Below are 17310 nucleotides of genomic sequence, written 5' to 3'. Positions count from 1 at the left end.
TCACAAAAATACCAAGTTTCTTGTAAAAGGTATATATTAAAATACCCTAAATAAGGGTCACAATACAAAACGTTTTCGGATTAAGGAATCCATCATCAGTGTTTAAAAGCCAAAATTTGCATGCCTGAGCCACCAAAATGTATCGGGTAAAAACCCTTTAAATGTAAATAATAAGGATGTTTTACATATTTATATAAAATTCATTGGATGGTATAGATAAACCTGGATGTTACCCAGGGCAACACAGGACTCTCTCCACGTGGTTGGAACTTTTTTTGGAGAAAACCTCACATATTGGATTTCAATGGCCAACTGACCTTTGGTGACCAAAGGTCAGTTGGCCATTGAAATCCAATATGTGAGGTTTTCTCCAAAAAAAGTTCCAACCACGTGGAGAGAGTCCTGTGTTGCCCTGGGTAACATCCAGGTTTATCTATACCATCCAATGAATTTTATATAAATATGTAAAACATCCTTATTATTTACATTTAAAGGGTTTTTACCCGATACATTTTGGTGGCTCAGGCATGCAAATTTTGGCTTTTAAACACTGATGATGGATTCCTTAATCCGAAAACGTTTTGTATTGTGACCCTTATTTAGGGTATTTTAATATATACCTTTTACAAGAAACTTGGTATTTTTTTTTAAATATATAACTATATTTTAAATTTTTTCATTGTTATATAAATATAATAATAATAATGTTACTTCTTATTATACAATATAAAACTTTTTCTTCTTGTAGTGACTATCCGTTTTGGATGTTGGCGACCATCATGGCAATCTCTACTTGCACACTAAATCGGTACTGCTGCTCTAAAAAGATTTGTAGTTGTTGTGTTGAACGACGTACGTAAATTTTCTAGCAAGGTAATCCTTCGCCTTCCTGGTTCTCAGTTTCCAAATGGGGTTTGCCAAATTGCCATTATGGTCGCCAACATCCAAAACGGATAGTCACTACAAGAAGAAAAAGTTTTATATTGTATAATAAGAAGTAACATTATTATTATTATATTTATATAACAATGCAAAAATTAAAAATATAGTTATATGTATCATTTTTGTAATATTATTTCTTCAGAAATGAGATTTCACATATAAAAGTTTATCAAGAAAAACAAATACAGTGGTAAATACACTGTATATTATAATGGTAATATTATTAAATTGTTTTCGGTCAAAATTTAATACAAGTTACGTAAAAATTTTCCGAGCGCGCGGATTTGAAGCAAGCCGGGCGATTTGCAAAATTCGGCCGCTCGCAAAAGCACCGATTTTAAAAATAATTTTTAATAATTAAATGTAATTATAGTTTATAATAATTCTTATTTTCAGATAATATAAGTCTTTATTTAGTCAATGACTGTAAAATAATTTCTTAATTGTTATAAATAAAGGGACTACGCTTTAAGAAAAAATAAACATTTATCTCGGCTTCAGTTGGTTGTAAATTCTTTAATTTTTTTAAAATCTTCGTTTCGTCTTTAGCAACAATAATCTGTAAGTTAGAAACTCATAGGATGTACAGGGCCGCTTCAGCTCTAAATGTTTATAACGAAATTGCCCCCTTATTTTCAAACCCAACATTTAGCTCGGCTTCAGTTGGTCGTAGAAATTTTTTATTTTTTTATAAATCTTCGTTTCCTCTTCAGCAACAATAATCTGTAAGTTAAAAACTCATAGGATGTACTGGGTCGCTTCAGCTCTAAATGTTTATAACGAAATTTGCCCCCTTATTTTCAAACCCAAAAATTAGCGGTTTAAAAATGTTTTACGTATTTATTTACATCAGAATATGAAAATATAACTCTTTAGAAGGAGATTTGGACCGCATTATGTAATAGCGGATTAAGCGCCAAAATGTAGTTTTGAGATAAATCGGTTTAAAGATTTTAAATTTGTTTTTGGTACTATTTCTAAAATATAGTACTGACATGTTTCATATTTAATATATTAATGCAAATGTAAATAGACTTTTACATGTGTTTAAAATTTTTTAAAAATAATTTATATTTTAAAAGTTATTCGATCAAATGTCGCTTAATTCGTTAATGATTTTTTAAGATATACATGAGTTAAGATCCGAATACCGGATTAAGAGACATATTTGGCCCTTAATCTGATGTTTCCTGGCAAAGGATGTCTTTTAATTCGATATCTTAAACGTTAGTAAATATGTTATGTTTTGTAATAAAGAATTAACCTACTATTCGTGGCGCTTGATTCGTTATTACACTTACAAAGATGCGGATTTTTGTTTATGAAAATGGATTATGTACCATTATTGGGGTTTAGTTCGTTATTACAAATCCTAGTGTGAGATTTTTTTTAATAAAATAAAAAATGTCGCTTAATACAGGCATTTAAAAACAGCTTTTTTTAAAATTTTTTTACAAAAAACATATTTTTATACATAGATTTGCACCCTAGCTGCAAGATGGCACTATTATCCCGATTTTGGACTTTTGGCGGTTAATCCTTTATTACATAACGCGGTCCATTTGATGTTACAACAACTCTCTACGATTTTTCTTCAAAAAGTTATAGCCTTCGACATTTGACCTCTTGGGATAAACAATTTATAATATCTAAGCAAATTCGTTAATCCGGCCTTGCAATTTTTTTCATATTTGGAATTGAAAGATCTTCATTTTAAAGCTTTAAAAAATAAAAAAAAATTATTTGTACAATAAATAACGCAATTGTAAAAAACGGCCATTTTGGAATTTTCGCATGCTGTTTTGCAATAACCAATAAACGAAATCAAACTTATCATAGCTCAAATTGTAGGTTTTTTAATTTACTACAACTTTCTCTCAAAATGTTTTTCTCTAAAATCAATATCCTAAGCTGCAAAATTAAAAATCTTTAAAAATTGCAAATTTAACAATTGAAAATCGCAATTAAAAAAAAACCTCACAATATTTTTGGTCACATTTTAGTAGAAGCTATTCCTGGCATCGTCCTTTACAACACCTGATAGGTTTCAAAAATTCCTGAATTATATCACGTTTTTTCACCCACAGCCTGGAGTAAAAGTCCAACTTGTTGCGCAATTCTAAATGTTATAATGTTTCACCATTTGAGAATAGAGACTAATTTTTTATTTTAATTACGACAATATAAAAACAATAAACAATAAATTTATTGAAAAATTATGTTTCATTAAACCCAGTCTAACGAATTTGATAATTTACCTAATCGGAGATTGACTGGTCAAAGCACGATTTCATGAAATTAAGTTTCGACGATTGCCTGACCGAATTAGTCTCTCCTAGGTTTGACTAGTCAAAGACCAAAAATGGAATTGATTTCGGGGTTTGACTCAGAACGTTAGTCAGACCTGAGGATTGACTAGTCAAACCTAGGAGTGCCGGAACTTCGGAGTTTGACTATAACAGATATACCATCACTAAACTAACATTTAAAAACGCTGTATAATAAATTCTGTATAATAATATATGCTAATAATATAGTTAATTTTGTTTATATAAAATAAAGATAACGGTAAAAAGTCATTCAAATTGAGCATTGCGTGGTGTATTTTATTACAAAGCATAATGCTTCCTAATGTCTTTCAAAACCAGAATCATTACAAGAAAACATTTTCCATCTGCTTGCCAAACACAAAAGTGAACATTATCGTTAAAAATCAATGATTTCACAATGTATATAATAGCGTTATCAATAAAAATCACTGACAAATACTAAAGCTATTATTAATGTTACATACCATCAACGACTAAAAGCAATTTGAACCAAAATAATGCCGACATCAATTTGAACATTTTTATTAAATTTATTGGTTGCTCGTGATGTTAAAATTGAATAACTGTTTCATTTCAACATTTAATGAAATGGACGTTGTTGCTTGTAAATAATTGTTATAGGGCCTGCAAAATTTTATTTTATGGCATATACATAAAATGTGTTTGTTTATAACTAATTGTCATGATATTCAAATTTTAAATTCTCGTTCGCGCATTGAAATAATATTTTTTTTCCGAAATGAATTGTTACAACGGCTAAACATTACATTAGTATTTATTTCATTAAAGTTCTGTTATATATTACAATTATTCAAATTATTTACTTTGTCGGAATTAACAATGTTGTTTGGTTTGACAGTAAACATAAAGAACACAAAATCCATGGTTACCAGTAAGAGGGGCAAAGTCATTACAAGGATCCAATTGAAAAGTGAGTAGTCTGGATTACGGAAGATCTAAGTCCAAAACTCAAAAATTCTATCAAGAATAAAGCAATCAAGAACAGCCTTTTTAAAGATACGGAAATATTTAGTAAGAAAATACTCAATCCGCAAATCAGATATCGGATGGTAAAATGTCCCCCTATTCTTCTTTATTGTGTCGAAGCCTGGATTGTTAATGTTGATTTAATGATAAAGCTGTAAGTTTTTGAGGTTTGGATTTTTAGTAGAATTTTGAAAAATACAATGGACCGATCATATTACGAACGAAATGGTATTGCATAGAATGGAAAGAGACAGAGAACTTTTGACTTGACCACCATTAAAAGGCCAAAGACAGCATATTTCGGTTACGTACTTAGAAATGATAAGTACGAGTTGTTGCAGCTGATTATGAAGGGTAAAATCGAAGAAAAAAGGGGTCCTGGAGATGAAGTCTAGTATGGTATATATGCAAAAAAATTATAGTTCAAAAATAAAAATCGACCTGTTTCGGGATTTACCTCCAAAATTTCCCATTCTCGAGAAAATGAATTTATTCCAACCTAAACGTCCTCACTGTACAATCCTGCCTATAGCTTTACAATATATTGATACTTATAGCATGGTTGGATCGCTCGTTTGCTTGGTGGGGAGGATGAAGTTGGTTGTTGTTGAATCCAGATGATGTGGGTAGCCCTTAGATGTTTGTCATTTGAGTATATTGGGAGCAGCTTCAGTTTCTATTTGATTTTTGACGGATATAACCACGTGGTGTCATCCATTGCCAAATAAAATAATCAAACGAGGCTTAACTCGGCAATATCAATTCTGTCAAAAGTAATGACAGTTAGTGGAAATAATTTTTCATTCGTTTATAGTTTTTATTGAATTATATTTAACGACTTATTCTTAGTAAGTTCAATTTAAGTTGGTTCCTTATCCTTCGTTTCTAAAGTGTAGTTTTGTTTTAGTTACGAAAGAACTTTTGTGTTGTGTTAATAATAAAAAAACTGAAGCCGGTCCTGAACATGGTAACACAAACTGTGTTTACATTTCAGTCCCAAAAAATCATCTTTTTCATAGTAGTTTATATCCAAATAAACTTGAAAATAAGCAAAAAGTAATAGTATATAGTGCAGTTACTTTACGGAATAAACCAGTGAGTTTTTATTATTTATTTATTCATAACATTACAATCATACCGTTTGTAAGGTTAAGTGACGGCCGAAAGGCCAGTTCTCGGAACTAGTTCTGGTTCTGAAACTGGTTCATAATTACTAATGAGTTTACCAAATCATACCCGATCCGACCTAACTAATTTGTCAACAATCATGACTGAAGATCATCAACAACCTCAAAACAAAACCTCATATTCAGCTGTGCTTAACAATGCTTCTTCAATTCAGTTTCCTTCAAAGCTTCAAGCAATTTTATTTAATTCGCTACCTGATACTAAAATAGAAGAGTACTTAATAGCAATTGGTGAAGTTGTTCATCCGCGGAATATTTTATTTTCATCAAGGCTATCAAATAACAGAATATGTGTTTATCTCTCCAGCGAATCCTTGGTGGAAAAATTTATGTCCGGTCCAGCAGAATTAACAATTAAAGGCGAAAATCTAAAAGCACGAAAATTGATAACTTCGAACGAAAGACTGTTACTATCGGGTGTTTGCCCTTCTATTCCACATATTCTCATAGAGAATGAGTTAACCAAATTCGGTCTTAAATTAATGTCACCTCTAACCTTCCTTAGAATCGGTAGTCAACTTCCAGAATTTCAACACGTCCTCAGTTTTAGAAGACAAACTTATATTCAACCACTTGTAGATATAGACCTTCCTTCTTCTTTCTTAATGTCATATGATCAAACTTCTTATCGCATATATTTAAGTTTAGATAAACCTTCATGTTTTATCTGTAAGAACACAGGTCACATTGCAGCAAATTGTCCAAATCATAATCAACCAAATGATTCCTCTCATATATCCAACACCAACCGCAACAACCAATACAACAACAACCAATACAACAACAACCAATACAACAACAACCAATACAACAACAACAACCAATACAACAATAACCAATACAACAACAACCACAAGAATCCCCCCAGTCTATTCCATCACCCCTAGAAATGGAACCAAATCATCCAGTCAGTAATTATAGTGCCGAACCTTCACTTAACCAACAAACATACTCATTTAATGCCCCCGGTATTAATTATGGAAACTAATTTTACATCTGAGGATCAGTCAACGACCAATAAGAGAACAATTTCGGAAATTTATTCTACTCCATCTCCCACTGAAGAATTAGATAAAGAATTTAAAATACCAACACAAACCAAAAAGAAACAAAAAAAGCAAGCTGAATCTGTCACATCAATTCAGGAAATAATGATGCCAACAAAAACAGTATTTCACGATACGTCAAATAATTTTAACTTAACATATGAACAAACTGTTGACTTTTTTGAAAATTGTACTAGCTCGACTAACCCCCTGAGTTTACTACAAACATACACAACGGATGTATCTAACTTTGTAAACATGATAACAATAATTAAGCCATACTTTACAGAAAAAAGCATGAAAACCAAATACACTAAATTATTAAAAAAAAAATCCAAAATCTGCTAGACGATCCCACTTATCAAGATAGTGATTGCTCGACAAATTCAGCTCCAGAAATAAACTAAAATCTTCGATCCGATACTACAAAGAATGTTAACGGGTTTTATCCCCGTTTAGAAATGCTTAAACATTTATGTTCAATAATCTCACCATCAATAATATTATGTTTACAAGAAACAAACTTTAAAGGATATCATAGTTATGACATGAAGAATTATTCTTGTTTCCATAAAAACCGAGACAACGCAAATATCGCTAGTGGAGGAGTTGTTACGTATGTTAACAAAAAATATGAATTAGAAGCATTAGTAATCAATAGTAATTTAGAAGTAGTAGGAGTATCAGTGTCCTTTCCACAAAAAATTAATATCTGTAATATTTATATTCCACCTGACTTACCTATCACAGAAGCAGATATTATTATTTCAGATGTATTAGATCAGATTCCCACTCCCAGAATAATCGTTGGTGATTTTAACAGCCATAATCCACTATGGAGATCTCTTGGAATAAATTCCGAGGGCAAAATTTTAGAAAACATAATTACCTCAAAAAACCTAAACGTACTGAATGATGGACAATCAACAAGATATAATATTCATACAGGTACTTCATCAGCTATCGACCTGTCATTATGTGATCCTGTACTGTCAGCAAAGTTTTCATGGGATGTAATTCCGTTTTTATTTGGAAGTGATCATTATCCTATTAAAGTCTCTTTTAACAGTAATTATGAAGACACTAATACAACCCCAATTCCAAAATGGAATCTAAAGAAAGCCGTTTGGTATTTATTCAAATTATATTCAACAGTACTGCCATAGCTTAAAAGAAGTCACCGAAAATCATCATATAGGTGAACTTTTGAATTCGTTTATATCATTAATCCATCTTGCCGGTGAAAATCATATAGGTAAAATACAAACTCTACATAAAAGAAATTCATTACCATGGTGGAACGCAGAGTGTACTGACATAATAAAGAAATATTAAAATCCTTTAGAAAATTGAAACGTCACAAAACACTTGAAAATACTATAGAATACAGTCGAACCCGCTTATTGGAATAGCCTTTGTGACAAGTAAAAGTATTCCTATAACCGGGATATTTTATTAACCGATCATCGGTTGCTAGTATAAATGTTTCGGGACCTCAAATTTATATTCCTTAAACCGGGATATTCCTTTAAGAGGTATTCTAATAAGCGGGTTCGACTGTATAAGAAGTTACGAGCTCAAGCTCAAGAATTTATGTCTTCTATTAATTCCACTATGCCTATAAGCACCGTATGGGAAAAAGTTAGAAAAATATCTGGAAGTAATACCTATAAAAAGATTCCATTTTTATGCAATAACAAACAGATAGTAACATATAATAACGAAATAGCAGATTTATTAGCAAAACAATTTGAAATGAACTCCAGCAATAACAACTTTTCTAAAGAATTTATCAATACCAAAATGATTTCGGAAAATAAATTAATAGATTTTAATTGCATTGAAGATAATCCTCTTAATATAACATTTACCATGGAAGAGCTTAATCACTCTTTAAGTACCAGCAAAAATCGGCGCCAGGACCAGACGATATTCCTGTTAGTTTCTTACAAAATCTACCAGATAAGGGAAAACAATATCTTCTTAACCTATACAACAGAATTTGGACTAATAATGAGTTTCCCGCAAAATGGACGCAGGCGATAATAGTTCCATTACTAAAACAAAATAAACCACGAACTAACTGATCCCGAATCCTATAGACCAATTACGCTTACCAACACAATGTGTAAAATCTTGGAAAAAATGGTGAATAATAGACGAAGGTGGTTTTTGGAAAATAATAAATTAATAATTAATGAACAAAGCGGCTTTCGTAGGAACAGATCCACTATAGATAATTTAATTGACCTAGAATCCGAGATAAATGAATCGTTTGCAATTGGACAGGAATGTCTTGCGGTTTTTTTCGATATAACAAAAGCGTTTGACATGGCTTGAAGATACGACATTCTTAACACACTAAGTCATTGGGGCGTCAAAGGTAACATGCTATATTTCATTCAAAATTTTCTTAGTAAGAGACAATTTAAGGTTAAGATAAAAGGTACACTATCCAGCACTAAAGACCAAACAAATGGAACACCTCAAGGATCTTTTATTAGTTCAACACTATTCTTAGTAGCAATAAACAAAATCTTAGAAAACTTTCCAAAACCTGTTAAAGCGAGATTATACGCTGACGATTTAGTTATATATTCAAGAGGAAAAATATTCTTTCTATACAGACAAATTTACAATGTGCATTAAATCACCTTGAAAACTGGTCGAAAGCTGTAGGGTTGCAATTCTCTAGAACCAAAACTAAATGTATTTTATTTTCAAAAAAACGGCAGTCTACAACTCCAGATCTTCAGTTATATGGAAACAACTTAACTTATGTGGAACACTTAAAATTTCTAGGAATGATCTTTGATAAAAAACTATCTTGGAAGTACCACATTATGCACATTAAACAATCCTGTCAATCTGGTATCAATTTATTGCGTATACTGTGCAATCGTAATTGGGGCTCAGATTGTAAAAGTTTGATTCTTATTTACAAATCTCTTGTACGATACAAACTCGATTATGGATCAATTGTATACTCATCTGCAAAGAAGACACTTCTTGCTCACCTAGAAGTCATACAAAATACAGCATTAAGAATAGCCACAGGAGCATTCTGTACTAGCCCCATTAATAGTTTACAATGTTTAACCGGAGAACCACCTTTAAATTTCCGAAGAATGTACTTGTTATTAACCTACGCATCATCCATATATGCAATTAAATCGCATCCCACTTTCCACCACACTATTGCAGAACGTTTCAAAGAAACTTATATAAATAAAAAAAGAACGAACCCCCCCTTTTACGAGAGAATCAGAAGATATCTCTCTCTCCATAATATTCAATTTCCAAAATTTTTTAATCAGACAAATACAGTTACTCCTCCCCCCTGGACCTTTCCTCCTGCAATATGTGATCTAACTCTTTCTAAATACAATAAGCTTGATACCCCCATGCAACAATTATTCAATCTTTTCTCAACATACTTGCTTCTTTCCCAGATCATTGTTATATTTATACAGATTCATCTAGGACTGCTGATGGTGTGGGATCGGCAGTTGTAGATTCAAACACTATATTACAATTTAAATTATCTTCCACTTGCAGTATTTACTCTGGAGAACTATATTCAATTCTGCAAGCCCTCATTCACATTCGTACTCAAAAAATTTAAAAATCTGTCATAATTACCGACTCTCTCAGTGCATTACATAAGATAGAACAGTTATATACAAGTAATCCTATAAGTATTTTAATAAAAGAACAATTATATTTACTAAAGAACACGATGCAGCAAGTAAGCTTTATATGGGTTCCATATCTCTAAATCAAATCGCGCTATTTGTGACCTGTGTAATTGCGACATCAATGTAACACATAATATATTAATAGAGTGTCCTAAATATATGAATGAAAGACAAAAACACTCCATACCTCTCAATATAAAAGCAGTCAGGATCACACTGTAAGCTTACACATTTGTTTAATTATTTGAAAGACATTAATGTTTTAAACAAACTATAACCACTGTTAGCATTTTGTAAACCCCATTCTTAATTTGTAAATTATGATATTGTTACCTAAATGTGAACTTATGTAATAATCAAAATGTTATTAGATTTAAGTAACCATGTATCGATGACAGTACAGCTAATAACCCAAAGTGGTTGATGCTGATAAGAATAAAAAAAAAATAAAATAAAAAACTAAACATGGTTTATTATTGTTGTGTACCGTTGTGTACAAATCATAGAAAAAAGTTAGAAAAGTTAGAAAAATGCATAGGTAAATAGTAATTAGTTTATAACTGTTTTATCTGAAACAACAAATAAATACACGTACCTATATTTAGAAAAACATTGTCTAACTTTTTTATATTCCTTTTCCTTACTAAATTTGACAGCAAAAATAACATATTTTGTAACTTGGGAATTCCGAATAATTTATGGGTATTACTTAGATATTATTTAAATAAAATACTTTAACAAGCTTAGTAGTTTTGGTATTTTATTTTAATAATATAGGTGAGATTATTTCTTGTAAAATAAGAACATATTTTAATTAGTAACTAAAGGGCCCGCAAGAGGCGCTGAACGGATGAAATTAATGCTTGTCCATTTGAATTTCCCGCCAAATGGTGATTAGTTAACAAGTGGCGAAAGGAACCGAATTTTTACAATTAGATGCCTATTTATACGGTAATGCCATGATACAATAAATTTAGGTTAGGTTATACATGATACAATAAATTTAGGAGGTATGACACCAAAGTTTTTCAAATTCGTTCGGTTCTGCGCATGACGTCAATACGTGACTAGTTAGCGGCGCCAATTTAAAATAACCTATGGATAACATGAAGAGTGGAAGCATTCTGGTAACAAAATTACGGATTATTTATGTTAAATTTCTTTTTACGAAACGTAGTGATAAAGTAATGGATATAAACTTTTGTGAATTATGGAGGATTTATTGAAGATAAAATAGGCAAATGTGCACTTAAAATAGTGATGTTTTCATTAAAATGATTATCACACTAACGTAATTATAACATTCACTGAATACAATGAGAAAAACCTAATTAACACCTACTAAATTTCAATAATTTCCGTTATTAAAAAGGTTTTTCGCATCTACATCAGTCCCGTCTTTGAGAGGATGTGGAGTCTTATTTTCGTTAGAGGTTTGGTCATGACATCTGTAACTTGTTCTGCAGTGGAAATTTGTGTGAAGGCTTTTTAGTTTTATCACAATTTCTTAGGTTATATCTTCTTGTTTCCATATATACCGATTCTTTTATGGTCATCTTCACCATTCCTTGAGATTATTTCTGTATCGATCTCATTTTGTTCAAATTGAGGAATACCTATAATAATGATGGTCATTTTTAGAATTATTTTATATAAGGAGGTATTGTAGAGACAATTGAACTCGTTTCTGATAACCAGCTTTTCCAAATGTTTAACCTGTTATATAAATAGCAGAAACAAACAACAACAAATGACTAAAATGTCGGGATCGTCACGTATTGACGTCACTTGACATTTGACAGGAGCTGCGTGGTGTCATATCTTCGGTTTCATGATATCATGCGGTAATACTATATTATTTATCTATGCTGGAGACCACGCGAGCACAGCCCTAGTAGAGGAAGACCACAAAAACGATGGCTCGACGACAAATTATAAATACGGAGAAATTGGCACCAAATACCATAAACCAGAGAAGAGTTTAAAACTCTTGGGGAGACCTGATAAAATTCCTGTTGGGTTACTCAGATTGTTAGATGAAGAGGGAATTACGATACTGCAAAGATTTTTCAACCAAACCTATAAAAAAGGAAAATTCCCTGTCTAATGGCTTATATCTACCTTTATCCCCTTTGCCAAAAAAGAACAACGCAACAAAGTGTCAAGAGCACCGACTGATAAGTCTGATGAGCCATTCTTTAAAAATATTCCTCAAAGTTCTTCACTACAGAATCTCCACAAAATGCGATAAGGTTATTGGTTGCTCAAAATTTGGATTTCGAAAAGGCCTGGGTACCAGGGAAGCACTAGTTGCAACCCAAGTGTAAGCTCAGAACTGCTACGATCAAAGGAAAGATGTAATGATGTGCTTTATAGATTATGAAAAAGCCTTCGATCGAGTACAACATCATAAACTCGTACATATACTAAAACAACTCGACATAGATCAAAAAAACATTCGTTGCATAGAGGCTCTTTACTGGAATCAAACAGCTGTCGTCAAGGTGGATAATGAAGCAACGCAAGCTCAAAAAATTCTCAGAGGTGTAAGACAGGGATGCATTCTCTCCCCACTACTGTTCAATCTATATTCAGAAAGTATCTTCCAGGAAGCTCTTGAGGAATGCGAAAGCGGCATCAAAGTGAATGGTACCTGGGTCAATAATATACGATATGCGGATGATTCGGTCTTAATAGCAGACAATATAGAAGACCTCCAAAACCTTCTTAATAAAATTGGAAAGCCTAGCGAAAACATGGGACTTAGCATCAACATAAAAAAGACGAAGTTCCTTATAATCAGCCGTCAATTATGTCAACATCAAAATGCAAGACTAGCATATAACAACCAAGATGTAGAGCGCGTAAGAAAGTTTAAGTACCTGGGAACCTGGCTATGTGAAGACTGGATGTCGGATATGGAAATTAAATGTCGGATAGAAAGAGCCAGAAGTGCATTCATGAAATTCAGAAACGTCTTTACGAACTCTGACTTTGACCTAAACCTAAGATTAAGATTCACAAAATGCTATATATGGTCGGTGCTCCTATATGGCATGGAAGGATGGACTTTAAAAATAAACACAATGAATAAGCTAGAGGCATTTGAGATGTGGATCTATCGACGAATCCTTAAAGTTCCCTGGACCGCAAGAATAACAAATGAAGAAATCCTGAGAAGAATCGGCACAGAACGACAACTGATGTGCACAATTAAACAGAGAAAAACGGCATACTTGAGACACATAATTAGAAATGAAAGATATTAGTTTCTGCAAACCTTAATTGAAGGAAAGATCGAAGGAAGAAGGGGAGTGGGCAGGAAGAAAATGTCATGGCTCCGTAATGTCAAACAATGGACAGGACTAAAAAACATAGGAGACCTAATACATACTGCAAGGGATAGAGAAAAATGGTCAAACGTTATCGCGAACATCCATTAGTGGATTGCATAAGAAGAAGAAGAAAGGGAGACCTTTATCCAGGAGTGGATGCAAACAGGCTGAAGAAGAAGAAGAAGAAGATCATTTTGCTTACTTTAAATTTCTTTATTTTGTTATAAACTCTGCGGGATAATTATGTAGTAAACAAGAAAGAGTATCAAATGTTATTCCCAGTGTAATTTACATATTTATACAATAACCGCAAAGGAGAAAACGTATGCTTTTCAATAGTTTAATTAACTTGTCTCCTCCTTATGTTAATTTTTGTTTAATTACAAGCTAGCAAATATATTTTATCTTTACCAACGTCTTTGTATGATTGTATATACTCCAAGTGTAATTACCGCAGCGTTAAATGAAGTCGTTAGCGGAACATACACCGCCATTTATTATTTGGACCAAGTTCTAAACAAAACTAAAGCAAATATAATATGTTATTATACTGCGGCTTTTAATTTTCACTTGCTAACGTATCAACATGCGGATGTGAGTTTGAGTAGTTCAGTTTTGTGGTATAATAAGGGAGAATTTTATATTCCCGTACTCGTAACTTCATTATTAGACAACTATGGAAGTTATAACTAAAAAAACTCATAAATGAAATAACTAAAATTAAGCACAAAATTCGATTTAGACTGAAAATTCAGTAGGTACCTACCTTACAGAATTATTATAGATCGAAATAGCATTGCATTAAAGTTTTAATAACTTTAATGTTATGAAATAATAAAAAAAGTGTTATGTACAGTACCTTCTATACATACAATGTGTTCCAATAGGGCTTTTCATCGATTGTCATTTGTTTCGAGCTTCTGTCATGTGTCACATAATATTAATATATCTACGTCATACGTCTTTGGTTTGTATCTGGTATATATCAATAACGTATGACGTAGATATATTAATATTATGTGACAAATGACAGAAGCTCGAAACAAATGACTGTGAATGAAAAGCCCTATACATTGGAACAATATAAAAGAATGTGTGTGTACTTTGTACGCACGTAAGAAGTTATACTTCTACTACATATTATGTGATTTTTAAGACAATACCAAAAATTTAAAAAAATAAAAGAATAAAACGCACACAAACACATTGAAAAATGCCAAAAAGAAAAAATGATTTCTGAACGATAATAATTGTTGGCAAAATTTTTAAATACGCATTTTCTGAAAAAAAATTACATAACAAATATACTTACAATCACAAAATGCATAAAAAAATAAAAAATAAAAACTTGCATCGGGAATCGAACCCGTGAATTTCGTGGCGCTTTGATTCGTAATAGAAGCCTAGACTCACTCGTCCAATTCCACATTATTTGTCATGTGGAAAAATAGGGTAACTGAACGTTTTACTGTTTGACAGTTGTTTTGAATATAATTAAATTATGTAGTTTAAATTTTGTGGAAGAAAATATTAAAATATAACAAAACAGTAAGAAAGCAATATATTAGATGAAGATTGGTAGAACTTTTGTTGGTAATCAAATTAAGTATGTAAATCAAAGCATTACATACCTACTAGATAAATAAATCTACGCCAAAAAATCATAATTTAAAAATAAAAATCGGACCTAATTTGGGATTTCTCTCTAAAATCCCCATTCTTGAGAAAATAAATGTACAGTACAGCGTCGATTATCCGAACGTCGATCAACTGAACGACCGCTTATTCGAACTATCGACTCCCGCGTCCCGCACTCGAATACCGAGCAAGCGTTAGTAATTGACGCTTAAAATATCTTCAATTTTCTTCAATATTGTATCCAAAAATAATTATGTTGTTGCAAAGACTGCACTTTTTTGTTTAGTTGCTAGTTGTCATTATCAAGATATAAATAAATATGTAGGTATATAAATATGGCTTTTATTCACTTGTGGATAAATATGTATGACTATAAATATGTATCAATATATTGTAGTTCGATTATCCGAACAAATCGGTTTTCCGAACACCTATGTCCCCCAATTAGTTCGGATAATCGACGCTCTACTGTATTTCAACCTAATCCAAATGTATAATTGAAGAGCTTATTGCAACATAATGGTAAGCCACAATTCTACAGAATTCTCCTTTATTGCATTATGTATTTGAAGAAACCTATGTTAAGCCATATAAAAATTATTTGGTGATTACTGCAATAGATGGCGGAGTTATTGCTGTATCGTGTTTATACAATCGCCCATTTCTGTTCACTTTTTCGCGTAAAACGTGGTAAGCCACATTAAAATGGCGCCGACATTAGGTGCACGTGCTGAATTAAGAGCGGTTTTAAGCGAAAATAGCAGTTTAAATGTAAATTTTATTGATGATAGGGATGACAGTGTAGCAGACAAAGACCATAAGCCCAGTGGCGATGATTTTCCGTCTTAATCTAGTGAGGTAAGCTTTATTTTCTGATTTTTTGGCTTACCATGTTTTTGCACAAAAATATTCATATATATTACATGGAACAATATGGTATGCCATGTGGCTTATCGAGTTATTGATATAAAATTTTTGAAATATTCGCAAATTCTAGAGTGTAATACAGTCTCTTTTTGTTGTTCTAGGATGAATTGCAGGAACTAATACCCAGGCTTTTTAAAGATAAGGAGGTTAATTCAGAGAAGAAAAAACCAACAAGATGGAGACAACGAAATGAGGAACACTATGATCGAAATGAAAGAAAAAGAAGCCGTAATTCAGGACAGCAGTATACTTCTAAGAAAACCAAGACGATTATTAGTTCACGTGAAATTGGCGAAGAAAATTCCGTTTTACGGAAAGGCAGACCTGCAATAATAGAATTGTCAAACATTCCCAAGAAATATAACGAACCTCTGAAAATTGCGAAAAATAAACTGGACAATATAAAAAGTTTGTTTATATCCCGCCAGTGTACCACACTTTTTATAATCAGTTAAACGCAGCTTCTGAAGTTAATGAAGAAGTGGAAATTGTAGAAACATAATTTAGTTGATTTTTTTGTATTGCGATTTTTTAAATTTAAGAATATGTTAAGCCACATTTTTTTTTAATAAACTTATTTTTTTAATATAAATATGTGTTTTTTTTTGTGAAATAATAAATGTACATGTATTTTAATAACTAATATAACTAACTAACAAGCGTTCAGGTTTTTACATTTAAACCAATATTTTTTAGATTTTTTTAAAACTTTAAACATTGATATCTCGGTTTTATTATTTTGTGGCTTACCATTATGTTGCAATAAGCTCTTCAATTACAATATTATTATAATAAAAACTACTTTCCAAATTAGAATGAGTTTTCCTTGTCCAAAATAGTCCAAAAGTCCAAAAATATAGGTATACGAAAACTATTTAAAAAGGCAGTATAACTATTAACTAACTTTTGTTTGTTGTTTCCTTTCACACAAATTTTAAAACGAAACAACCATAAATAATCTAACTACAGCTGTGCCACAGCCGCCATATTGAATAATTTTTGACATGTCATTTGAACATCCAATCAGAACAAAGTTATAATGCGCATGCGCCGGGATCATAGGTTTTAACATATAAAAATTCACCCTCATATCGCCGGTAAAGAAGTATAACTTCAAAAAATACTTTTTTATTATTATGTTTAGGAAATAAATCCTTGTAAAGACGAGATAACAGAAGAGTGCAGACGAAGATATAACCAGAAACTTTAAGCACTCAAAG

The 17310-nt window shown here is 31.8% G+C and overlaps 1 protein-coding gene across 1 annotated transcript in view; it reads left to right on the top strand.

The window, feature by feature from the left end:
- Positions 1-17310, top strand: part of LOC126883599 (uncharacterized) — a 52016-nt gene that overhangs the window by 25420 nt on the left and 9286 nt on the right. The window contains exon 2 of the mRNA XM_050649251.1: positions 16192-16498. Coding sequence (XP_050505208.1) covers positions 16192-16498 — 307 coding nt within the window. The remainder of the gene's footprint in view (positions 1-16191; positions 16499-17310) is intronic.

This window comes from Diabrotica virgifera, chromosome 4, assembly GCF_917563875.1.
Source record: "Diabrotica virgifera virgifera chromosome 4, PGI_DIABVI_V3a".
In the NCBI taxonomy this organism is placed as follows: Eukaryota; Metazoa; Arthropoda; class Insecta; order Coleoptera; family Chrysomelidae; genus Diabrotica; species Diabrotica virgifera.
This window is presented reverse-complemented; position numbering and strand designations above follow the sequence as displayed.